This window comes from Pseudopodoces humilis, chromosome 11 (assembly GCF_049639895.1).
Source record: "Pseudopodoces humilis isolate 2021_Gansu_Grassland_sample_001 chromosome 11, ASM4963989v1, whole genome shotgun sequence".
Lineage (NCBI taxonomy): Eukaryota > Metazoa > Chordata > Aves > Passeriformes > Paridae > Pseudopodoces > Pseudopodoces humilis.
The window spans coordinates 13,870,715-13,897,131 of record NC_142210.1 but is presented as its reverse complement, the minus strand read 5'-3'; the positions used below and the strand labels follow the sequence as shown (position 1 = coordinate 13,897,131).

The 26,417-nt window shown below is 43.7% G+C and overlaps 1 protein-coding gene across 4 annotated transcripts in view; it reads right to left on the bottom strand.

The window, feature by feature from the left end:
* FGF12 (fibroblast growth factor 12) overlaps positions 1-26,417 on the bottom strand; it is a 232,518-nt gene that overhangs the window by 46,873 nt on the left and 159,228 nt on the right. For all 4 annotated transcript variants that reach the window (XM_088060968.1, XM_014254302.2, XM_088060967.1 and 1 more), the window contains one exon: positions 23,130-23,233. In XM_088060968.1, coding sequence (XP_087917094.1) covers positions 23,130-23,233 — 104 coding nt within the window. The remainder of the gene's footprint in view (positions 1-23,129; positions 23,234-26,417) is intronic.

The window sequence follows — 26,417 nt, the reverse complement described above, 5'->3', positions numbered from 1 at the left end:
TCCCCCTGTCTGGAAGACCAGTAACAGAATAATCTGCACAATCTACCTTTATTAAACTCTGTTTACATTTTATCTCATTATCTTCATCATTTGAAACGATTCTTTCCTTTCTTGATTACACTGAAGCCAAAGGATGAGCCCCTACATGTCCATAATATTTATTTTGCTCATTTTTAAACAAAATTTCCCATATTCCCCAGTATGAAGGACTTTTCCACGTAGCCTTCATAAAATGAGCAGATGTCTGCGTGTCAGCAGACTCATGATTTGGGATGTCAGATCCTTCAGCAGTCTGAGGCACTGTTTCCTACTTAGATGCAATTGCTTCATTCTGCTTCCTAAACACTTGCTTTCTCCATCCTCTCTGGCAACAGATTAAGTGATGAAGAGCACCATTCCTTCTGTTTACATAGTAGTGGCTAAACAGTACTCCAGCAATTGTTTTCCTTTCTTTGATCCTTTTTCTACCACTCTTTTTTTGGCCATTTCACTCCTCTCCATATTAGCGATTCTCATTTCTCCCTTATGCTTTCTGACCAAAGAGCAGTACCTTTCCCCACTGAATCGCATTTTACATTTTTATGGACTTCCTGCCTGCAAATATTCCAAATTTTATCTTTGTGGTTTTCTTTTCTGGGTTGTTTTATTATTATTTTTTTTTCTTGTTGCTTTTAAAAAAAAATCTCTTAGACTAAATGTCTTTCCTAAGGAGACAGCTTTTTACCTATCTCACAAAGAAAACAAACCCCATCCAGGTCACTTCTGTATTCAAGTCCAGAGTTTTATAGTCTAGTTTGCCTAGAAAACTAGTTTTAACTAGTTTTCTTCCCTTTTAAGAAATAGTAAATCTTAGTTACAGTTGAATGTTTAGACTTCCATCTAATTTAAACTGAAACAACTCATAGCCTGTCAGCTGAAGGTCACTTTCCATGTCTAAGACTTCTATAATAATCTCAATATTTTGCAAATCTGCACCGCCTTTTCTTAGTTTAATAACTATTTGGGAAAGAAATCCATGAATTATCACATCCTGGTAAATCTGTGCCCCGCATTACGAGCAGTATTTGTTCTCCAACATCTATTTGGAAAATGAAAATCTTTCAAAATGACATAATTTCTGATAGCTTTTATCTCACCAATAATGTGACTGAGATTTGTGGGTCTCAAATATGCCTTAATACAATGAAACACTTTTTTTTTTTTGTGATTGAGTTTAACCTAGAATAATTTCATCACAAAATTACAGCCAAATCTCATTAAAGCAGGCTGACTACATATCTCTGCACCTCTGCCTTCAGCAGAGCTCATTTGAAAAATTTCTGACAGGCTGTATCCTGCTTATTCCTGCTCAAAGAGGGAATTATTTTCGCAGTTAATTCCAATTAAAATAATTAAATCATGCAAGCTGTTATGCCCTAGCAAAGTTCTGTATGCAGAAGTGTTACTGGTACCTTTGGCTGCTGAAACTGGGAATAAAACCGTGCTGCAGGAGCAGAGGAAGAGGTACCAGCCTGTGAGAGAAACCCCTGTGTGCTCCTGCTGCTGGAAATCTGCTCTGGGGCTCAGGGCAGGGATTGCTGCCCCACGGCACAGCCACTGATGCTGGAGCGAAGCAATCCAACATCCCCTTCTCCCCCTGTTCTGCACAGCCCACTCCCATCACGCCGACAGATTCAGACTGCCTCGCCCGGAGCTGTGGTGAGTAATTCTCACTTTCCTCTGGTGAAAATAAAGCTGGGCTTGTCCGTTCTGCCTTCCCAGGGAGATGAAGAAAGGAGGTGCCGAGGCATCAGCCCGAAACACGCTGCTGCATCTGTGCTGATGGGCTGCTGACAGGCAGGGACAAATCCTTGTGCACATCCCTTGCTTCTTTTTTCAGGTTCCCATGTACTCTAAACAGGGAAGCCCTGTCCCCCAAAATGGAGCAGGAGGAGCAGGGGGTGCTCACAGAGCAGTCGCTGCTGCCTCAAGCACCACGATGCTTTCCCAAGAAAAGAAGTGGCACAGGAGGCAAGGAACAGGCAGCAACTGAGGGGAAGAGTTAAAGACCCGGGTAAATGGAGGCCTCCACCCAGAGCGGGCCCAAGGAGATGCTCATGACCTTCAGCCACAAACAGAGCAAAAGGAAAACAACCACATTCCCCTCCCTCCCACAATGGAGCCCAAGAGTCAAAAATCAGGAATACAGCACATGCTGTTCCTCTAATGAGCTGGGAAAACATAAACCTCGCCTAAAAGCCAGAAGTCTAGAAGCTCCTTTAACAAGTAGATTTTAAGATCAGATGCACCTATCTTAGACATCCACAATTAATCCAAAATCCAGCAGACTAGAATATATGCAGCACAAAGCAGAGACAGCGCTTCCAGGAAAACCCAACAGGTACAAAAGCTGGGTTAAAAGAATACTGTCACTGCTGAAATGAAAAGCTGCCAAGAGATCAGAGAATGGAGCTAGGATGGAAATTCTGCCAGCATCCTTCTTGCAGGATTGCTGCAGGCTCTCCTCAGATCTCTGACTGGACTTTACAAATCCCAGCTTCTTTTTCCGGAGAAAATGCTTAAGAAGCTTCAGGGCATTTCACTTAAGCACCTTCTACTAATAGTTAATTTATGAGACAAACAGTTAATTAACACACACTCAGTGGAAAATAAAAGCTTTCTCCAGCTTCCAAATTACTGGTTCTTTGCAAATCAGAGGGCATTTTCTTTTGTCACAGCAAAAATGTCCCTTTTACAGGGGTATCAAAAAAGAGGGTACTACTAACCCCTGTCTTCCCATCCTTGGTCATGGGCCAGGTCAAAGGGATACATCCCTAGCAGAGCAAGGACAGTGATTTCTGTCACATACCTGTATTTATATTCACTACACACCTGGAAAGCTCCGTTTTCCAGCTTAAGTCACTGAACCAGTGCAATTCCATTACCAGGCTGGAACTTCTTATGTAATTTGCAGTGTTTTATGTTCATTGCTGGTTTCCTGAAAACATTCCCCTTCTTAGCCAGTACAGCACATTACATGCTCAATTTTCTCCCTTAATAAATGCCAATACCTTTTCCTCTCTTAACATATCCCCTCTAACTCAACCCTCAGCCCCAGAATTGTTTCTGTTGCCCTCCTCTGAATTCCTTCCAATCTCTGAGTCATAAAGGAGGATTTATTGGACAAAATATCCACTTTTAATAATGCCTTCTGCTGTATAATTTCACTGCTGAAGCTAACTCAGGCACCTTCTGTCCTGTTGGACTGTGGCTTGGAACAATCCATGACAGCACGTCTGGAGGAATTCTGCTGAAAAAACTCACAGTAGCAAAAATGTCAGATACAAAACCAGAAGCAACACCCATACAGAGAACTTGGGTGACTGGGGGAACCTGTCAGAGGAAAAGCAGGGAGACAACACTACTGCCTTTAATAATTTCTGCTGTGTATGTGGTCACAGGTCTATACACAAAAGTTAAACAACTGCAAGCCCTCAGCCTGTGACCCCTGTTCCCCCCCAGCTACCTGAACAAGTGGGAACAAACCTCAGATTGTAATAAAAACTCACAGATGGTTTCTGGAAACCTTTTAATTAACACTGCAGTTTCCAAATGGAACAAGACAATCTCTTTCCCCTCTCACTGAGTAAGAGCAACAAATGCGCTCTCATCAAAGGCAGATCATTGGGAATGCTGTTATTGCCTCATTCTGAAATGAGAGTGCAAATTAAGTGGCAACATTTTTATTACCAATGATTGCAGGATCATCTCAGAGCTTCTGGAGTGTCTGGAAGGAGGGCTGGTGCACACCAAGGGAAGCAATGCACAAAGGAAGATGTTACTCATTAAAACAGCAAGTATTGTCCAATAAATGGGAACACTGCATGGACAGCGTTGGGCAACAGGCAGCTGTACTAACTCATCCCTGGCAGCAAACATTTCTTACCACAAAGAAACTGCTTCCTCTCCCATCCAGTCTGTTCAGACTGAATTTCTATACTGGCAATAATGACTAATAGTCCTTGTCAGCAGTGACTGATAACATGTCCTGAATGCAGACATCAGCCAAGAGGTGGAGATTTATTAGGGTGGTATTGAATTGGGCAGAAAGGAATCTGGACATGGAGGTGATAGGTTTTGCATGACATAATGAATCTCCTCCACATCCCACTTTCTCATGCCCAAGTCTTCTCTGTCCTTCCTGTCACTTTCCTCCTACTTCTTACTAAGGAAACTATTAACACAAATGCAAGCAGGCAAAATTTTTTTGGGCAGGACATTTTTTTATTGTTGTATTTTTAATGGCAACCAGATTGTTCCTTCAAAACAACCAGGACTTCCAGCAAGTTAATAGCTCCAGTCTATATCTGAGTGCTTTATTAAAACTGCTGTGCCTCCCTCTTTTTTTAATCACCTAAAGGCTGATACTGCAATACAAAAGACATTCATGTAGCATAATGCAGGAAGAGGCCCGTATGCTCCTGAGACACTGAAGACTGAGAATTACCTCTCTTTTTGATTTCTGGCTTCCCTGGTAAGTTTTAGTGGTCTCTGCAGATGGCTCTGAACCTTTCTGCTGGAATATTTATGCACTAACTCATCGTAGCAGGTTGCTCTGCTGCTGCACTTCTTTCCCCAGGTCTAATCTCGGCAACATATTTGCATTTCCACTTTAAAGACATCTGAAGACACTGGATGGCTTTTCTCTACTCTGTGGTCCCCTAGCTTCCAGAGCCAGGAAGCCACTTCAGCTGACTCTTCCAAACCATCTCCAGAGACATCTGCAGAGACCACTAAAACATACCAGGGATGCCAGGAATCAAAGAGGGAGGAAATCCCTCCAAGGAGGAATACTCCACAACCTCCCTGGGTAACCTGTGTCTGTGCTCAGCCACCCTCACAGTGAAATAACATTTCCTGGTGTTCAGACAGAATCTCCTATGTTTAATTTACTGCCTGCTGCCTCCAGACCTGGAGCCAGCTGAGAAATCCAGCTCTGCCCAATAAGGTTTGCCCTGTTGTTTGCTAGGCCGCTGGGCTAATGCCCCTAGCACATGTGACATCGAGCGACAAAACTGTATGAAACATGATGAGATAGGAAAGAGAGTTCAATAGCTAAAGCAGGAGAGCAATGAGTTTTCACCATGATTCAAAGGAAATTCTCAGGTCTTCCAAAGACCTTTTCTACCCCACTACTCCTAGACCTCCTTCTGCCGGGGGTCCATCTAGATGAGTATTTTGTTGCTGGCAGGGATCAGTACTGGCTGTACTGGTGACAAGTTTAAGAACACTGCTGACAGCCCTGGATCTCCAGTGATCTGTGGCATCCTTTACAGCCACCACATATTATATGAAGAATACTTTTTTCTCTGTTTTAAACTTGCTAATACTCCCCTGGAAGATGTCAGAGATACTCAGACAGTGAGGTTCACCCTCCTCTAAGACTCCTTAGTGGGGCTGTGCTTCCAATCACTCACCTCTATGCTTGAACTCATCTCCCCTCTCTCTTCTCTGCACACCAACCCTTATGGCACTTTGACTGTCTCTAGGACCTGCTTTGCCCCACTATGTGCCTACACATAATCAATTCCCTATTTGCTCTGCTCTGTCAGATCACATAAAACTTTGCAGCTCCCTTCCAAACTGCTGTGATAGGACAAGCAGTCACTCAGAATACACCATCCTCCGTACAGGATGGATGAAAACCCTCCAGTCCTGGCCCAACTGCTTCATTAAAATATTGCTCCAGGTAAAAATGACTCAACCAATTTTGACAGGGGCCTCACAGCTTGCTTTCCACAGTTCAGTCACACTTTCCATCTTGCGACTGCTTTCTCAATACATCTGCAGGTATTCCAACACTAAAGGTGATGGGATATCCTTACAAAAGGATAACAAAGGACTAACAAAGCTATGGAGGTGCCATTTGTCTGGGAAATTAAGGTGATCTAAAAAAACAAACAAAAACATGAAAACCTGAAAATAATTGAATGGCAGAACTTCATGTGGAGTGTATATTTCATTTAGCTGAGGTTGAAAAGGTCATTGAATTGCTGAAGGCTGAAAACATCCAGAAACACATTTCTCCCTCTCATTTATTCACTGTAATCTGAAGACCAGGTTAAATAAGTCCTCTTTTGCAGTCTGGACAGTTACTTTCTGCTGACTCTGCAGTCACACACTAAAGAACTGTTCAGTGTCTTTTATTACCAAAAAAACAGAAAATAAAAAGGGGGGGGGGGGGGGGGGGGGGGGGGGGGGGGGGGGGGGGGGGGGGGGGGGGGGGGGTGGGGGGGGGGGGGGGGGGGGGGGGGGGTAAGGAAAACGACTGGTAGGAAATTTTAAAAAAGGTATCTAATCAGGAAATAGCATAATTTCAGATGCTTTCAAACTATAAAAGACTGTAGAAGGAGAAGTAAAAACTGCAAATTTTTATTGGATGTGTGATTAACCCCCCTGTTTACTGAAAGAATTGCTTCTACATTCTTTATTTTTCTCTGAATATGTATATTTGAGGAGTCAAGGCTATTGTGTCCATCACGTATGAAGGTAATTCATTAATACTTTAGCTGATTTATCTGAATGGGCAAGAGACATATGTAAGCCCACTTTTTCAAATATGTAAATCTGGTTTGTGCCCTCAACATTTTTGTTATGACAGTCTCAGATTGTTACAATTTACCTACCAAGCATGCACACTGTACTTGCTATGCAATTAAACATTCTGAGTATGGAAATTAGTCTTTGTCCTACTCAGTGTGGATTTAGCTTTGCACAGATGACAATGTAGTTCCTCTGAGCTATTCCTCCTTCCTTCCTCCAAATATTTTTCAAAGGAAATGTGGTCAATATTTGCATTAGAACCACAAGATTAGGGTCATCTGCGATGGCAGTTTTAGAAACTACACTGCAGATTTGAGTGGTGGAAAAAAAGCAAGGAAGCTGCTGTAGCCAGGCTGCACAGAGCTCACCATGCACCAACAATCATTGCATCACTGGCTCCATCACTCGAGGACTCTATTTGGATGGTCAAACTCTTAAGCACAGCCATCCGTTAGCCCTGGGAAGATTAGACAGACAGATGGCTCCTACAGAGAGATGAGTTAGAAAGATGCAGGGAGGGATATTTTCACCACATGGATGCTGCCAAGTTCTGCAGAGCACAAGAGGTGCCCTGAGGTCTAGATCAAAAGCTATTCCCCCAGGATCTTCTAAAGAAAAACAGTTCCTCAGCTCAGGCAAGAACCTGACCAGAGGAGTAACCACAGATACAAGATTTCCTGTTGAACTGAGGATATGCTCATGTCCCTTATGACTTAGTTACTGTATAATGCTACTGGACCAGCCCCAGAGACAACCAGCTTGAACGAGATGGATATGAACAGCTCCTGGCTCCCAGTGCTAGCAATGCATGGAAATACAGCAGTGGCCACTGCAGCCTTCTCTTAGGTGTGTTTCAGTAAAAAAAACAAAACACAAAGAATAAAAGTGAACAGAGAATCTACGCAAGGCCACCAACCTTAAAATACACTCAGAATGCCTGTCAGCTTTTGCTCACTTCATGCAGGTTTCAATGACTCAAGATTCAAGAGTTGCAGGAGGGAAAGTCCACCATTGATAATTACACCAATGTTCACAGAAACAGTGAAACTATTAACCATAACATATTTTACAATTTGAAGCGATACTGCTGTAAGCAGATTATACCCAAGTATTTGAAGATATGATTGACGACTACGGGCACAAAGAAAGGGGACACTGTGAAGATAAATAAAAGGCCATCATGACCTAAGAAGTGCATGCTGCAGACTCTTTTGTGGGGTTTTTGGAAAGATGTACAGGCTGCTCTGAGAACTGCGTGGCTGAAGCTTCGGCTGCAGAGCAGACACCTCTTCACAGCTTCCTCCTGCTGCCCACAAAGCACCCACCACTCCTGCTGAGCATGGCAGTCCAATGCTGTAGAGGATAATGGTTTGAACTTCCCCAGGAAGACCTTGGCATGGAGATGAGCTCGTACCCTGCCACAGATTTCAACAGGGGTCTTACAGCTTGACTGTCTTGGTCTCTTATGCTCTAGAGAGTTCCAGTATTCAGTACCTTTAGAGAAAACTCTGAAAAGATCTCCAGGCTATAGAAAATTTCTGTCGGTCAGTCTCCAAACAGATGACAAGAAAGAGTCCTAAATGATGAGCACAAAACCAAGCTTTTGAAGTCTGTAAATAAAAGGGGAAAGAACTGCAGGGCTGGTGATTACTTTGAAATCCCACTGAAACCACAGGGAGCTGGAAGTATTTACAGCACCGCTGGTAATGAAGTAACTAGGTGTCAGAACAGTGATTTAGCTGAAAAAGATGGTATCTAGCTTCTGGGCTTATTTTTTCAGGTGTTGTCAGGCCAATTTATTCCATTTTGAAGTCAGATGGTGATTTCCCTATGTCCCTGCATCATTCCAACTTGACAAACCTGAAAACCAAGTGCTTCTTTTTGCCTTTTTTTTTAATGAATAGAGCTATCCTGAATAGAAGCTGCCCCCAAACACTGCTGAGGTATTGGAACATTTCTTTGGTTGAGCAATGTGGGGCAGATATGTCAGACAGGGGCAACTGGCTGAACTCAGAGAGAAACCTAGCTAGGTCTGGAGCATTGTCAACCCCAGAAGGCTTCAGGTGTGAGAGGCTCATGTGAGCTCATCTCTTTCACAGCACTAACAACCTGATAGGAAAAGGACATGTGAAGGAGAAAATCTTCTGAGCTAAAGAACAATGCAAAAAAAACCTCATGCTGTCATGTAGTCACTTTCTTATCTACTCAAGCTCTTACATAGTGCCCTTAGCACAGCATCCAGTGCCTGTCAATCACCAACACGCTTATCTCCACAATGGCTCCGTGGAGTAAGAAAGGAATCTTATCTCCACCATATAGAGGAGCAGCAGAGGCAGAGAGATTAAGAGTTCGATCTGGTTACCTCAACACAGGTTTCCAGTGCCATCTAAGATGTCCTGGGGCATGCAAGACATGTGCAGGGCTGGCAAGTAGAACACAGGTCCTATGGGAGATCCATGGTCTTTTGGAAGCCAGGCAGGGGATGCTGGCACATTGCATAGGGAAGGGAATGCCCAGGTTTAGACAACTGAACTGAATGGAGTCAAGGCAAGGCATTTCTGTGAAAGCAGGGAGCTGAACCCTACAAATTATCCTAACAGCACCCTAAGTACCAAACTCCCATCTGCAAAGAGTGACACAACATTTTTAAAAAACTGCAGGCCTGTTTTATTACTAAACAGTAGTACCAAGTTTTGTGCCTGGGACTTCAAATAAAACCTACTGCTGTCAGGAGCCTGTGTATTGTCTTCCAGGCTGAGTATGAACACCCATCCATCCCTTTTAGCCACTATCAAGAAGATCCCAATGATCTATGGAATACGGAATATGGAGTTAATCTTTGTCAGACTCAATAAAAACAAGGGGCCAGAATCAGCATCATAATCAGTATCAGAGTGGCCTTTCTCCACCAAGCCCACAAGCCCAGACATGCTGAGAGGTGAATGTACTTCATTGTGGCAGTATTTACTTTCATTTTTAGCTCATGGCAAATCCCTGATGACAATTTAGGAGCTTATAATGAGCTTATTGAGGAAGAATGAAAGGATGCTCAAGGTCACAGCACCCACAGGAGTGCTATCAGTCTTGACATGAACAGCAAATAAGGTCCCCAAACAGCTGCCAAATCAGAAATAAGCTGTATGCAGAGGAACTCTGCTGGCCTTGCTACAGGCTGGCATTTTGGTGCATTAGGCTGAGGACAGACTTGCAAAAACCACTCGAGCAATGTGGACACTTGGCTCTCCTTTGCAGCAGCTCTGTGCAAGAGCTGGTGGTGAAGCACAGCCTGGCAGGTCTGGTTGCTGGAGCAGCCTCCTGCAGCCACGCAGGCTTCCCTTCTCTGCCATTTGTCCCCTTTGGGTTGGACTGTGGCCATGTGCAGGTCCACATCCCAGCTGCTACCTGAAACACAGGTGTAACCAAATAACCCCCAGGGGCGAGTCAGATTTCAATCCTTCCTTCTGGCCTCCCTCTGGAGATAAAAAAACACGTATCAGACACAATCCCCAGCCACAACAGGTACCCTCCATCATAATCACAGCTTCAAGAGTGAGCAGAATCTGATCAATGTCTTAATTTACTTAAGCCTCACAAAGACTTGAAAGAGGAGAATTATTTTTATGTTATTATTTTTTTATGTGTGAAATCTGATTATAATAATCCTGGCAAAGCAGAGAGTGATAAGCAAATAGAGTAGGTGAAAAAAATGCAGTTTTGAAGAAGGAAATTGATTTCCTTCCATCCCTCCAAATTTGAATAATAAACTTTCACAAATACCTTCTTTGCATGAAACTCCTGGAGATTCAAGAAACTATAAAATACTTTGTTAAACCTTTAATAAATTTTCTTTCAGAGCTCCTTACAAAAATAGAGATTGTTGCACAGTGGAAGTGTGAGACATTCACATTTGGAATTGAGAGAGAAATGCTTCTATGGGGATGCAGAAATTTTTTACAAACTACTTGAAATTAGCCTCTGTCATGCAAGAAGCTGAGGCAAATGGGTGCTTTGCCACTAAGGAGTTATAAACCAAAGATAAGTGTGGCCAACAGGCACCTTTCCCTTTTCTACACCGCTCCTGTCTTGTGTGGATAATTCTCTCCTTTTTCTGGAAACCACTTTGAGGTTTCTGGTAGACAAGCCAGTCTTGCTATTACATCCCTGAAAGACACAATGATTTCCAGTTTCCAAAGCAGGCACTATTTCTAATGAATTACCATTTTTTCACCCAAATCATCAACCACCAGTAACAAAGAACATTCACTGAAAATTCAAGCTCCAGTGCCTCAAAAAGGAATTGGTCTTGCGCACATGCAGTGACGTAAGCATGCACCCATTCACTGGACATTACTCAAAGACTGAATAGGAGTCTCAGGGATGCTGGAATAAATACACTCATCTCAGTTTTCTAATGAATACCATGAATACCAGTTAGCTTGCTCTAGGTATAAGCCAGTGGTAGTGACAGCAGACACTAAAATATATCCCCCAATACCACAGAAATTGTACTGGTCCTTCCACCACTGATTGCCTTGATATGTGATGATTTACAGCCATGCTTCCACCATGGAAAAAACCCCATGGAATAGTGTTTTCTGTTAAGTCCCACCCAGTCCACCTCCAAGCAAAACCACCAGTGCAGAGCTGCCCCACAGTTCTCATTAAGTCCCTGGTCATGCCTAGATGGCACAAGATGTTCTGGAGAGGGGATGACACAGTGCATGGCACTATACCAGCACTGTAAAGCACTGCTGAAGCTCTGTGAATTCCAGACAGGAATCCACCTGGATGGTTTCTAGAATTCAACCTAGCTCTGAAAAACCAAGTATTTCTACACAGTCCAAGGTGTTTTCTCAGTGGTCAGAGAGCTCACTCTGCTACTGTCTCTGCTATTGGTTTCTTCCAGCTGTCACTGTGAGTGGCACTTACTGGAGGTGGATACTCAATTAAATGCACCCACAAGGGCCACCCTTATGAGCAAAGGGATGTTGGGTGCTCAATACCTCTGAAAGCAGGGCTTTAAGCTATCTGAAAATCCATGCCTGCTTTTGTTACTGCAAACAGCTTCCTTGCAAGACCCAGCTGTTCAGCTTCTGGGGGCATCAGCACTTACCCAGTGTTTCTTTTCAGAGCACTGCTGCAATCCTGAGCTTCTCAGGAGCAGTTTCTAATTCTCCACCTGCCATCTTGTGAAGCTGACACCGTAAACAGCCCCAGCTCCTCGGGTGGCTGAAAAAGAGATAACTGTGGAGCCCTGAGCAACTGCACTTGACATATGGTATTAAGATGTGCAAGGGAAGATGGCTGGCAAAGGACGACTCTCCTGTGGTTCTTTTGCCTGCTCCCATTATCCTCAATGATGATTGCTAGGGACATAAATGCTGAGAAGCCAGAAAAGAAATGCAATGGGAAGACAGAGGGAAAAGCAATCCCAGCCTACACAGTGCACAGCTTTGAAAGCAAACTGATTTGCTCAGACACAAGATACTACACAAACAAGTCGTGCTGCTGATGCACCAGTTCCCTAAATAATCACAGTGATACAAAAGAAAGCTTGTGATTAAGGCAAAGTATTAGGATAAGGGAGAAGAGAAGGCCTAATCCAGTCTCCATGCATGACCTTGGGCATATCACATCAGTCCTCTACACTGTTTCCTTAGCTATGTGATGAATTTTCCCAGTTTGAGTGGAAAATTATCAGACAGCATAGGAAAGCCCACAGGGAGCTCACATCCTGTCCACAGGGACATCCACAGACACCTCCTGTGGACAAGATTGTGGTGAGCCCCTGTGAAGATAGACAAGCAGGGGGTAAAAAAGACACAAGGTACCTCTAAGGACAGCATAGCCAGTGCTGTTCAGTGACAGCTTCTGCAGCATGTCAGGAGAATCAAAGAGAAGTGCTTTGTCCAGCCAAAATGCCCAGAGCAGTAGTAAGATGTGCAAGACAGAAGTTGCTTTGGACAAGCCAGTGTAACAGCTGTGAGACTTTTTCTCCTAAGAACTATGAGGGCAACAACCAACATTATGGAACCCAACCATTCCACATGTGCACAGCACTCTTCTCCTGAACTGGCTGGATCCCTGGCAAAGGTCCTTCTTCCAGCAGTGTGCTCTGCCCTGCAGGGAAGGAAGGGGCTCTGTGCAGACACCTAACTGGCATGGGAATAGACACAGTACAGAGGAGTGGGCTGCAGGGAACAGACAGCAGGCACCAGCTGCAGAGGGTGATGTTTCTCCTTGGCACCAAGTACAGTCCAATGCTCAAAACCCAGCAGCTGCCCCAGCTCCACCACCAGCAGTTAGCCAGCCTTGGGAGGAAAGGGGGAACCTCTCTACCGTGCACATGAATCAATTTAGAGCAATATGGCTCAATGTGGGGACTCAAGCCATCAGAAGCAGGAAAGTCATTTCACAGGCATGTCTGGCATGAGTGCATGGGCTTTGAACTGAGCAGGAATGCCAACAACTGCCCTTCTCAATTCCTGCTTGCTTCAAATTCCTGCTATGGGAGTCAACAGCCCAGCATGGCCACTGTGCTTGAGGGAATGCCAGAATTAGACTAAGTATCTCTCTTCATTTCACTCTGCACGTGCCTAGAAAGTTGGACATTATCTTTCTTGGTGCCTCCTCACTCAACGGCCTTGTTCAAAATCCCTGAGGTTCTATTTTCTTCTCTTCTATTTCATGCTTACAGTGATTTAGTGGTGGGAGAGAAAAGGCTGTGCAGGAGATTCATACTGATTTCTATCTCAGGAGCTTTAGAAAGAAGCAGATAATCTTTGCCCAGCTGTAGTCGTTCCTCTGCAGTGTTCCAAACAGAAGTTGGGAGTCTCTAAGGTGTGAATACAACTTCCAAGGGCTTTTATCAATAATGCATTTGATGCACAGCCTTCAGCAGCTGACCAAGAAGATTCTTATAAAGAGAAGGAAATCCTTTGGTCTTCTCAGGAGTAAAGTGGTGAGGAGACAGAAAGACTTACCATCATTGTGCCATGTCTAATTTATGTCAAGAGGTCGTTCACATTTCAGAAAGCTTTTAGCATGGGGCTGGTGCAAAGGTATGTATTTGGAGGATTAGGGAGTACATTGTGAATACCAAACTACTTTCAGCTTTCTGCAATTTCCTAACTTATAGGGAAGAGCAGCATGAAAGGTTACCACTGCTCCCAGAGCACATCTCCTCTGCACCTCAGACACCACCAGTATGTGGGAGGTGGCAGGGCACCCTCATAGTCTCTTTACTGCCTTCTCAATGGCTGAGACATCAAAACACCGTATTAACCTGTGACTTACGTGTGTGTGTGTGTGTGTGTGTGTGTGTGTGTGTGAGGGATTTCTTGATTTCACAGAGGAACTATTAATTTAATGTCACTTAAACATTTCAAGGCTTGTCAGGCTTTTCCACAGAAGAGTAGCCACTTCCACACAACAAAGTATGCAATTCCTAGTTCATCAACAGTGAAGAAGGTCCCTTTGTTAATCAAGCAAAAGCTGTTGAGAAGGCCACAGGCATAAGAATATGTAGTTTGCATCTGCTAAGATAAATCTGCTGGTTTGGGTATGTTGTCCAAAACACACTGATGTGAGAGTAAGAAATGGTTAAGGAACAGGAGAAAGGATGACAGAACTGAGGTGAGCAGCAGAAGCTGTTGGAAAGTGTAACTAAGGAACAGCAAAACTGCTCCAAGCAAATGAAATTAGTCACAAAAGATTAAGCATGTAACCTAATTGCAGGCAGAAAGGTGATGATACACCATAAAAGGCCTAATGGGTACCAGTCCAACTATGATTACTTGGTTCTCCAGTCCTGCAAGCAGTCTAAAAACAACTGCTAGTGCAGCAGAGAGTGCTTAATTTAAGTTTGGTAAAGAAGGACCAAGCTGCAAGTCCAAACTCTGCTCTGAATCATCCTGCCTAGGCTCCACCTCACTCAGAGAAGTGAAGATTTTCTCCTCCAACTCATGACACAGAAGAGGCCAGAACTTTTTAACTGCAATTCTCAAAATCCCAAATTTCTCATAACCCTGCATCTATGATTACACACTCTACTCCCTTCTGCATCACTGTAGGTGGCAATTGGGTCACTACACACTTCTCTGAAGCGGTGTTGAGCCCACAGGCTGGTGAGAGTCACTGACAGCATAGACAGGAATGTGCAAGCACATGCAGTGCCCTGCTTGCTACTCTGCACCGGCACAACTTCCAGGACAAGGACCAGCTGGTGGAAAGAATGAGCTTTGTATGTGTTTGAGCTCACATTAAGGTTAATGTGTGAAACAATCTGCTCTGCAGGATGTTGGTTAAACTAACTGGCTGCAGAGGGTTTGGTATGGTTGCTAAACCACCTGCTCTGCAGAAGGTCCAGGGTGAAGCAAAGCCTCTATTGTAATAATGACTGTCTTGTGTCATCTTTCTGTCCTGAAGAACCAAGGACCTCTGAATGTGCCTGTACCCATGATGTTGGATAGCATCATCTGAAAACCCAGTGGGCCCCACCCTAGAACCATTGAAGAAAAAAAACCCATGAAAAAATCCCTAGGTGTTACAGCAGATATAAATTCAGTCAAAATCTACAAATTGACTAATATAATTAAATGCCCTAGAAATAAACAGCCAGCAGATCTGACACACTCAGACATTTCCCCTCGAAGCTGACATTTTTAGTCACCCAGGGCAGATTTTTTAAAAGGTCAGTCCCAGTGGCAGTGGCTGTGGTGGGTGAGCAGGACAGGCTCTGCCTCTGCTGCAGGCTGCTTTCCCAGTGCCCTCCAAGCCCTGTCACAGGGCCAGCATGCACAGGACAGAGCCTTTGCAGTGCTGCTCTGGCACACCTCAGATGCCATGAGGCCAGATGCAAGGACCAGGCAAGGCTCAGGAGGCCCTGGAGCAGATCCAGAGCCATGTCCTGCCTGCCTGCTCTGCTGCCAGGCTGCCTTTGGGCAGTGCTGCTGGCAAGGTGCCCCTGAGCTCCTCCCTGCTCGCACACAGCTCACGGGCTCCTGGCACAGCCCCGCTGGCCATCCTACGCCTCTGCAGAGCCGAGCACACTGTCAACACACAACACCTCACAACACAGCACAGCAGGGACAGCAGCACACACAGACCCCTTCCACCCCACGCTCCCTTTCAAGGACGGATGCACTGCAAGAGAAGATGGCTAGATTTGGAGTTTTCCTTGAAGTGTGGAGTGTCTCATTCAGAAAGATGCCAGAAGAAGCATTTGGAAGAGGCTGGTATTTCCCCATAGCTTGTGTCCCTGCGAACACAGATTCACAAAAGCACCAAGGTGCAATTCTAGCACTTCACTGAATTGTACATATGCATTTCAGGCCAGGTTCATAACTCCTGCTGTGCACGTCTAATTCAACAATTTCAGGAGGTTCCTGTGCCAGAAGCCAGCTCCATATCTTAGGATCCATGGTAACAAGAGTCTATAGTACCTGAACTGAGTTCCCGTGATCCAGAGATCTCAATAAAATTATTTTTGTTTTTTGGAGATGCTTAGTCAGGACATTACCCTGTGACAGCAAAGCAGGGATAGTTCAGGTTCCCATCCAGGCCTTTCTGCTACAGTAGCCCACATTCCCCACTGTTTCAGCCAGTCTGTCTTGAAATAGCCCAGGGACTTAGCCTCTCTTCCTTTTCCTTGGAAAACAGCATTACAATTCAATGTTCCCCCATTTTTAAAGTTTTCTGTCACTTGCCTCCCAGTTATAATTACATGCACACAATTAGTGAAGTTTTTTCCTTGGACTTTTTAGTCTCTCTCCTGCTTTCACCTCCAGAGCTGTTAGTCACTGTTTGGCAAAGGCACACCATTTCCTAGTTTTATCCATTTGGTATTTGAATTTGGTATTAGAAAAGAGATTCAAATAATTTCATTAATACACACCTGACCTCAGTCAAACATATCCTCACTAAAAACTTTCCTTGCTTCTTTTCATGTCAGTATCCTGGACCCAAAAATGACAATATCTGTCCTCCCTCCACTACAAAACGTTAGTGATAGTCCCACTGTAATCCTGGTGTTTTGTCTAGGTTTCACTTCTGGAAAACAGATAACAGACAAATTATTTGATAATAATTTACTGTTAAAGTAGACACTGAATAAATGGTGTTAAAAACAAGCAAAGCAGGCTGGAGAGTTTTAGGAAATGCCAAATATTAGCTATGTAGTGGACAGAGGAGCTCAGTTACCAGTCAGTCCTGCATCCCCCAGCTAACAAGATGCAAAGGAATGCAACGAAAGGGACTTCTGCTGGAAATACCTCTCCAGAAGGACATTTTGACAGTCATCTTTTGGTTTTTGCCTGCTGAGATAAATGCTCCACCTGTACATAATTTCTGCTAAACAGGGGTTTCACTGCACTTCCTGTCCTCAATCTAGACATGTATTAGAGTTCCCTTCCAAAATCCAACTCAGATATTGTATTGCCATTGACTGTTCTGCTTCAACCTCATCATTTCCCCCTACAGTGATTACTTGATCACACACAACACACAGGAGAAAAATGGGCAAGCTCTGTGCAACACTACTGCTGCTTAGCACCTGCTCCAAAAGCTTTGCCTACCTGCTTATCCATGCTTAGGCCTGTCTGGCCTCAAGGAAATCAGCAAAACAAACACTGCAGGAGATGGCAGCTTCCACTGACTCATCTCTCTGGTTTCTACTCCTGCCTTCACTTCAATTTACAGCAACTCCTCCTTGACGGTGTTTTACCCTCCCTCCACATTTCAAGGGAATCATGTGGGATCAAAATGCTCTACCAAAATCTAAACATTTTGTTCTGATTTTATTAGGAATGATAAGGCAATATAAACCACTCTAAAGTTCTTAGTTCTTCTACAAAATGGGAATCTGTAATGTTTCTTTGGGGAAGTATCAAAATGAGATGAGTCAGCACCTCTGGAGCATTTTTCCCCCATCATCTTCCAAAATGAAATTTCAGCAAAAGATCATAATTCATCCCAACACTGACAGACCACTGCTCACAAGGGGGACCAGCCCATCCCTGCTCCTCCAGCTGGTGTTAGGCAGACCATTGTATGTTCCTAAATGTCCTGTGCAACTAAGGCTAAGAGAAGAATGTTATTACTGAAGCTTACTTATCCTTTATAATTTATATTGCTATCATATAAGACAAGGTAACAGCAGCTAGGAAATCAGGATTAGGCCCTGCTGTTACTGACTTTTTCCTCTGAAGGTCTCTTGCTTGAACAGCAAAGTCTGATCTAACTCATTCCAGATGTGAATTCAAGGTGCACAGCCCCATCCCTCCCTGTGGGAGCTGTACCACGGTGCTGTGCTGGGAAGTTCAGGGAATACAGGTACCTCAGCAGGATGCCAGATGAGAAACCTGCCATCAAAGAGCACAGAAATGCATTGTGCCGCTCTCAGCAGACAAGCAGAACAGCATGGATGGCAGCATCTTACCAGAGGAAGAGGGATATCTTTTTTAATGGGAGTTGTATTTACAAGTTTCCATGCTACAAGGATGGCATGGCCAGGGTGCCTGCCAGGAGCTGTATTTTAGGAACATTTGATGCAAGGCAGGAATCTGTTCCCAGGGGTTGGCTCTTCTCAGGACTGCTGCTTCCTTGCATACCCATTTTGTTCCCATAGTTATGAAAAAGTCCGGGGACAGGAGGAGTTTTTTATCTCCCAGTTAATGTCTTCATTCAGCAAGCCCCTTTAAACAGCCAGTGAAGAAGAGCAGATACTCTGGAGAGAAATTAAAGGCACATTACACTGGTCTCCACTGACCTGGCTCCCTAATGAGGCATGTAAACTAGGGAATCCCCTCAACAAGTGTGCCTTCTTACAAGGTTTGCAATATGTCCAGGATACCTACCTAGCCTGGCTAGCTGTACTTCTGACCAAATCAACTAGTACCACTGGAGATCAAACAGGAATTAAAGGAATGGCATTGGCAGGAACAGGTTTAACACCCCAAGCCTATTAGGGGAGAGAATGCAGCATTACTGATTCCAGCCCCTGACCTTGGAGTGATGTAAACAGGAGTGCAGCAACCCTAGAGGAGTTGTAGCAAAATAGTTATAGCATCACAAGCAGATTAAAAATACAGTTAATATACATACTTCCCCAGATGCTTGTTCATTATTATTCAAGGCATGTTTATTATGCAAAATGATAAAGCAGAAAAAAAAGAAGAGGAAAAGAAAATGCGAAGACACACTGAGCTTTCAGCATGACTGGGGTTTTCTCAATGCTGCTTGGATTTTTTTTTTTTATTGTGCATAATCATTCCCTTATTAGCAGGAATCTTTGAAGTGATTCAGGCTCTAATTTCAGCATTTCAAACTCACAGGTTTACACTGAAAAACCATAGTGAGCTCTTGTAAGCGACCCATTTTTTTCCAATTTTCTATCTCTGCTAGGGTTTTCTACGTTTTCCCAATAAATTATGTATCACAATTTGCCATTTCAAAAATAATTGGAACTCTGAGTTAAACAACAAGGAATATGTGAGAGCAATACATTTTAGAAGAGAAGTGTTTTGCACTTGGGGCAAAACCCATCCCAGCTGTCATGCCACTGAATTATACATATCATCATATTGAGAGATTTTCAGTGTATTTGGAGTGATTGGGTGGACCTGTGGAGATTCTACAGTCCTGTGATGATCTGCTCCAGGAGAACTAGCTTTGCCTCCCAAGCCAAGTACTTCAGAGGTACTCCCTTTCCCATGGCCCTGTGAGTTGTTGCAGGAATAATAGAGGAAAAGCTGTGAACCGAGGCGAGAAACTACACAAAGTTCACAAAGAAAAGTTAATGGAAATTAATTTGGTGGTGGTACTATTAACTCCAGACAGACAGGAGAGCATGTTCTGAGTCTTCTCCCGTTACAATCAGGCTGCAAACTCACTGGAGTGGGACAGACCTCCTTATCCATGTTTCTGAATCCTGTGCAACAGCCAGCCCGTGGTCTCAGCTTCTTCACAAGTCCTGAGGCACTACAAATTATACCCACTGCCCTGCATTCTGTGCATTTTCACTTTGGTATTAATGCTAACAGTGGATCTTCAGGAGAGTCATGCCCCTCCCCAGAACAAGTGGGGATGTAAACCTTTGTGCACCATCAGGGAATTTACAGCTGCTGTACATTACAGGAAATCAAAAGGGAACATACCAAAGACTCTGCAAGCTTGCCATACAGACAATGGGTTGCATCCTACTTTCTGCAAAGATGTCTCCAGCCAGAATATGATTTTCTTGTCTACTTAACACCTAATTCCCACATCAGCCTCAGAGATAGCGATAGCCTTGTCTGGGGGAAACAAAATCAGGTATCTAGTGTAAGTAAACAATGAACAATTTCAAACATCTGCTTCCCGAACAAAGAAAGTTTAATATGTAATTTATTAGCGTGTAAATTTAGGCCTCTAAAGCTGGCTAGGAATGTATGATTGGCTTCAACCCAGCAATCCAGCCTGACACTATCCCTGCCTGAACAGATGAGGCAGGGATGAGGAAACTCACTGCTGAAGGCAGCGATGTGGCCAAGCCATCGGAAGGTCTCCCAAGTTTCTACGAAGTGCTGTCTCACCACATTTGGCTTTAGAGGACTCTACTCAGCCCTACTTTTGTGCTAATCAACACAAGGAAGACTCTTCCAGGGGCTGGTTATTCTAAGCCCATTCATTCAAGAGCCCATTGGCATAAACTCAGAAGGAGCTGGCACAAGCCATCCCTAAGACCAGGCTGATAACAGCCTCCGGTTTGATCCAGGGCAGGGATGTCAGCCAAAACCTCAGCTGTCACACAGAGATTAAACACCACCAAAAAACCCCACGAAACAAAACCCACAGTGATGACATGTTCAGTTACAGCATCAATCTGGGTACCAGAGAAGGGAAAAAAACCCCAACCCAAACCAAAAACAAACAGAAAAAAACATCATCCCAGACAATTTTATCTGAAACTGTCCTGGACTTGAGGATGTTCTAAGAAGTCCTTACAGGGCTTCCATGCAGCATGGAAGGCAGCCAAGCAATTAATTTATCAATTGGCTCATGTGAGTGAACAGTATCTGTGGGGAATGCTGGCCCAATTTTTTTCAGAAATCCCCCAAAAATGGCTAGTGAAAAAAACCTAGATATCTACACAGAGAGAACAAAGCTGTAGTTTAGGGTCTGCTAAGCAAAGAGCAGGGATGATGTGTCCCTTGGTGTGGTCAGCAATGAGGTCCGGGCAGCGTGGCCTGGGGACCCTCACCCCACAAGGAAACCTGCAGTATCCAAAAGAGATTGTCTGAACAGGTTGAGCTCTTCTCAGACATATCCAGCTCTTTCATGGCATCCTGATCTCATCCCTTGTCCTTTATGATGAGCTTGATCCACACTCCCTGATCCTAACACACTTTATCCACAAATTTTTTATTTTCTTGCCGTGGGGTTTGCTCCCCAGCACAGTGAATTAATTGATTTACAGCTGTAAGACAAAGACAGAGCCACCAATCATCACAAGGAAAGTATCCAAAAAGGTCCATCTCCCTGGAGTAGAGTATCACCCATTTACTGCCAGCAGAAACCTTGGATCACATTGATAAAATACAGTTTTAGTAATGGTTTCACTCTTATTAGCTCAGACAGCTCAATGCCATCAAGCTGTGGCATGTAATGAGGTTCACTTCATTAACCACTGGCCATCACAGTGCATCCTTCCCCATCAGCCTTCCCTGATTAACCTTCCTACTCAAGACAGGCACACTTGTTGGAAACAAGCAGGCCCATTAAACCACCCTCACTTGAATACATGTGCGATCTGGTGCCTTTTAGGATACTTGAAATGACTAACAGATGTGTTTCCTGGACAGCATGGTCTTCCTGCTGTCTACTACCTCTTGGTGTGTCCCTCCCACCCCTTACATCGTGTCTCACTGCTACTAGAGAGAGACAATTTTTCTCTGTATCTCCTCTCATCTCTCAGCTGTCAAACATCATTTTTCCAACTCTCTATTTCTTCTTTTTTCCCAAGACCCACACCTTTCCCTCCCCTGCACTATTTCTTCAGAAAATGATGACCAATCATTGGTCCAAGAGGACCCCATTGGCTGGCTGTGGCTCTGTGACACATTCTGATTTCCTACAATCCTCATTTACAGGACCCTGATGGTACAAGGATCCTCAGCACTAGGCCAGAACCGTGTTCTGCACTGCACAAACGGGGCAAAGCATCAGTCCTGAGCCCCTGACAACGTGCCCAGAGGGACACATGCACAATAATGCAGTATCACACCAGGCTTGGTATTACCTTTAGGATTCTGATAGCTTTACAAAAAGAGGAAGTTTTCATTGTTAGTAAACCAATTTAATTTATTTAGAAGCAGTCAATTATGTTTACTGGGCTATGAAAGAACAGGAAGCGTCTGGCATCCACAGAGATCCAGATTGATCTCTCTGTCTCTCCTTGACAAGCAGCCAGTTTTGAGACCTCTCTCGCCAGGCATACTAACACATCCACTTGCTTTCTACCCCGAGCTGCTGGGGAAACAGAGCCTTGTTACATCCCAAGGGAGAAGGGGAAATCCCAATCATGTGAGTGGTATAAAACTGACCAGGAACGAAGATGGAAGAAAAAAGTTACGAAAAATTGCACAGAGCAACCCAAACTGCTGCCCTTTCAGTGGTCCCATCTCCATGCTCACATACACTTTTGAAGCAAAGTAAGTGCCCAGACAAGAGCAGAATCACTGCACTATAAATTTACACAAAGGCAGATGAGATTAGAATCTGGCTATGCACTGTAAAGCTATCATAACTACAGAAATGAGAAGTGTATTATTAACTATCACTTTTTACTATGTAGAACTAGAACAAAGTTATTTGAAGCATAAAAATTCTGGCAAACGGGCTGCCATATTTAATAAATCACTGAATCAATTATTCACTGTGAAAATCAATTACATACTTTAAATGAGAATCTTATGAATAACCTCATGCCCTTTCATGCCATCTAAGAAAGTTATAAGGGAATTAGTTGGCAAAAAAATGCTGCACTTATCTTTTATGTGCATTAAAAAGACCACACAAATACAGGGAATTTCTGCCAGCAGAATAGTCCAGAACCCTTTTAAGAGAGTCAGGGCATTGCTGTGGATTTACACTGCAGTAAAAAGCAAGTATGACCCATTGGGTCACACTCATTGGGGCACCACCTATGATCAGGTATCTGGGGGCAATTCAGAAGCAATCCCATTAAGTCCATGCCATTTCACAAATGAGAAATCAGAATATGACCAGCCAAGCCTATACAAACGCCTCAACAACGTGACCTATATTAAGTACATACTTAAAGGAACAGAAAGTGTATCTTCACAGGTCAGGAAATATTGCCATGAATCTCCGTGAAGACACTTTAAAGTGAATATTGCATGGTCTTGCAGCAACTCCCCCTGCTCCTGCTTTTAAAGGTTTGCTGATACGTGACTGTATCCAGAAAAAGCTGAAGTCCCAGCACAGTCTGCTTCCTCCCACCTACAAAACCAAGGCACTCCAGGAGCCCAACAGTGCAAAGTACTTACTGAGCTGTAGAGATACCCCTCAGCGTTCATGGCAACGTACAGACCTGCCTTCACCCCTTGGATTGCCACCACACGAAGACCCACAGGAATTAGATTGAAAAGGGCTGTGGAAGGAAAAGAAAAGCAAATGTTATGGACACATCATCCTACATGGCCACAGCTGCTCCTGCCCCAGGACCAGCCCACCCCACTCCTGCCTCTTCACAAGAGAGACTGCACTAGGTTTAAGCATCCTGCTTCTGGCTTCAGGGAAGGACTGCAGCCATGAAGCTGATAGTGGAAAGAAATTTTTAAAAGTACTGAGTCTGGGCTGCCTCCCAAATGCCTTAACACACCCATCAGTCTGTCTGATCACTGCCTTTGCAATGCCAAGGGCTCATCCGTGTTCCCAAGCAAGAGCATCATGATGGCTTTCTGAGGGCCAGCTGAGCCAGGGAAACTGCACACACACAGATTTTGCCTGTGGCAAACGCAACAACACAACTCAGTTTAGCTCACCCTGAAACACATTTAAGCCTAGTCACACTTTCCTGCATTTTCCATATGCTAAAAAGGAGTACACAGACAGCAACCATGGCCAGAAGAATGCCAATTAACTTGACTTTGTATTTGCCCATGTGATCCTGGGCTGTCAAGGGAATGAAGAAACTCAAGGATAGTGCTCCACTCTGGGATGTCAGTACTGCTCCCCATTCAGGATCAGCACTGGAGAGGACAGAAGAGGACAAGATCTTCCATTATTCGGTTTTACTGCAGTCTCATTGATTAAAGCATTGCAACTTCCTCTCAGTTAATTACTTTATTGCTTAATTCCCACCCAGCAGACCCTGTATCTTATTGAAAGACTCTTCCCATGAGTATATACATTAATGTACTGTCAGGCTTTTGCTACATTTCTAACAGCATGGGCTCAAAGAGGAGACTGTTATCAGTACTGATAGACTGAGCACTGAAGAATTAGCATGGCTTTGTTTCTACTGAGATTTACAGGACAAGAGTATTTAGATATTGCAGGATCCCTTGTGCTTCAGCTTACAAAGAGCTAACTAGAAGTCATCCCAGGAACCTGAAGGTATGGAAAGATGGATACAGGGTCAGAAATATAAGCACACAGTGGAAATACTTCATGCAAGGTCTCTTCCCACACAACAGCCCTGAAACATGAATAAACAATGCCACATCACCCAGGACATCTACCAGGTGCCTTGGCTGAGCAGGGCTGCCTTCAAAAGAGGATCCATAAATTCCAGTGAACATGAATATATAGTTTTTTCTTCACCTAATTCTCAAGGAAGACTGGATGACTCCCTTCAATGAACTGCCTAAAATGGAGACACCTCAAGTCTAGTGAAAAAAACCTTACTCTCATCTCAGCCCCTTCCTGTGTTTTTAAGCACCCTATTCAGTAAAACATCAAAGTGCTGAAGTTGTACAAAATCCAGTGCCTGTATGTGTATTTTTGGAGGAGAATGTCAGTAGATAGATATTGAAAATGCAACCCAGGCTGGGTATTGGTCAATATAACTGGAGTCAAGGACTGCTACTCTGGTACTGTCCCTAGAAAAGACAAACACATCCCAGAGTAACTACTAAGCATTACAAATCTTGCCTATCCCTTTCTCCATATAATGAAGGTCTAAAACCTTCTGCAATTAAGAAGTCTATAAGCAAATCCCCTTCCCTATTTCTTCCTCCTACTGAAAAATGGAGCATTTTACTGCTAATAATGAAACAAAATGGGCATCATCATTCATTTCCTACAGCCAATTTGTCTTGCATAGAAAACTTGTGACAGACCATTCAAAGCATTCATTAGGCAGCAAGGTGATAACACCTTGCATAGAGCAAGAATTAGTGGTTGAGAAGTTCCACTTGGAAGCACCCATGTGTTTCCGAATCTCTTTCCACCTCTACATGAAAAGGGATCAAAGGAACAATCCTACTGTGCTGTGCCACAGTAGGAGGACCACTGCCAGCTCCCAAACTCCCTGGGACCCTGCTGCACCCACCATCATGGCAGAGCATCTCCTCCTCAAATGCAGGGGAGCAAGTGGGCAGGCAAGCATAAGGACACAAAGATGGCAGAGGTTACTGGCAGCCAAAAGAAGTTTTAGGAAGGAAGTATCTTCCTCAATTTAAAAAAAAAGAGCAGTTTGGGCCAATCAAGAGTTTGTAAATTCCCAGAGCTATGTCTGCACTCAAATCTAGAAATACCTTTGTAGAAGTTAATGCCTTTTACTATCATGTTTTCAAATAAGTATTTCATATTTAGAACAGATTTAAAAACTTATAGGCTGTATTGTAAGAATGTAAAAAATGGGGGAAACCCCTCAATCAACCTCAAAAGCTAGTTGTCTCATTTTTTGTCAGAAAAAAAAAATCTGATTCATTTGGAACAGCAGATTTGAAAAGAGAAAAGACGTCTAGCTGTGGTAGAATACAACTGGACACTGGGTGTGCTAATGTGAAAAAGATAAAAATTTTAAAAAATCTTTTAAAACCGTTTCTCTGCTGCAAATGACACATATTCTATGCCATCTGCAGCTTCATAGAAGAGACATGCTCTTTTACTTCATGGGCAAAAGAGAAAAAAACTTGAAGATGTTTAATATTTGTGCCTCTTTTCTTTCTTTACATCTTACCATCTTCAAACAGTGGTATTTACACCTGACCAGTGGTATTTACTCCACACTCCACTCCTAAATGCATGAATATATCGTCACTCTTATGTTATAGTAATTTATCAGCTAAATTCTGAATGCATGTTTCCCTATGGGTCTAAATTATCTACAGAAATGAAGAGTGAGGAAAGACCTGCCATATATAAGGTGTGGTCCATATGCACAGCAGCAAGATGAGCATAATGAAACATTGTGTGCAACACAAATAACAAAGGAGTAATGGAAGATGCAATAGGGTCAGAGCAGCCTCAGTGCATGAGGTGATGAGGATTAAGATCCTGAGGGGAGTGAGGAAGGCTGCTGAGATGATCAAGAGACTCTGGTGCAATACATAACGAAAGAAGAAACAGGGAACTGCATTTGCTTAACTCAAAGAAGGGAAAGCCACAGACAGATTCTTTTCAGAGGAACACAATGAAAAGACACGAGGCACTAGACAAAAGCCTCAAATAGAAATGAGGACTGGATATGAAGAAAATTCTCTACGAAGAGAATAGTGCAGCACTGGAACCTGAGAGTTTAGGAGAGGTTATGGAATAGCTCATTCCTAGAAAAGTTTGAAAAAAGTTGACAAGGCTCCATACAGCTGAAGATAACCCAAGTGGGA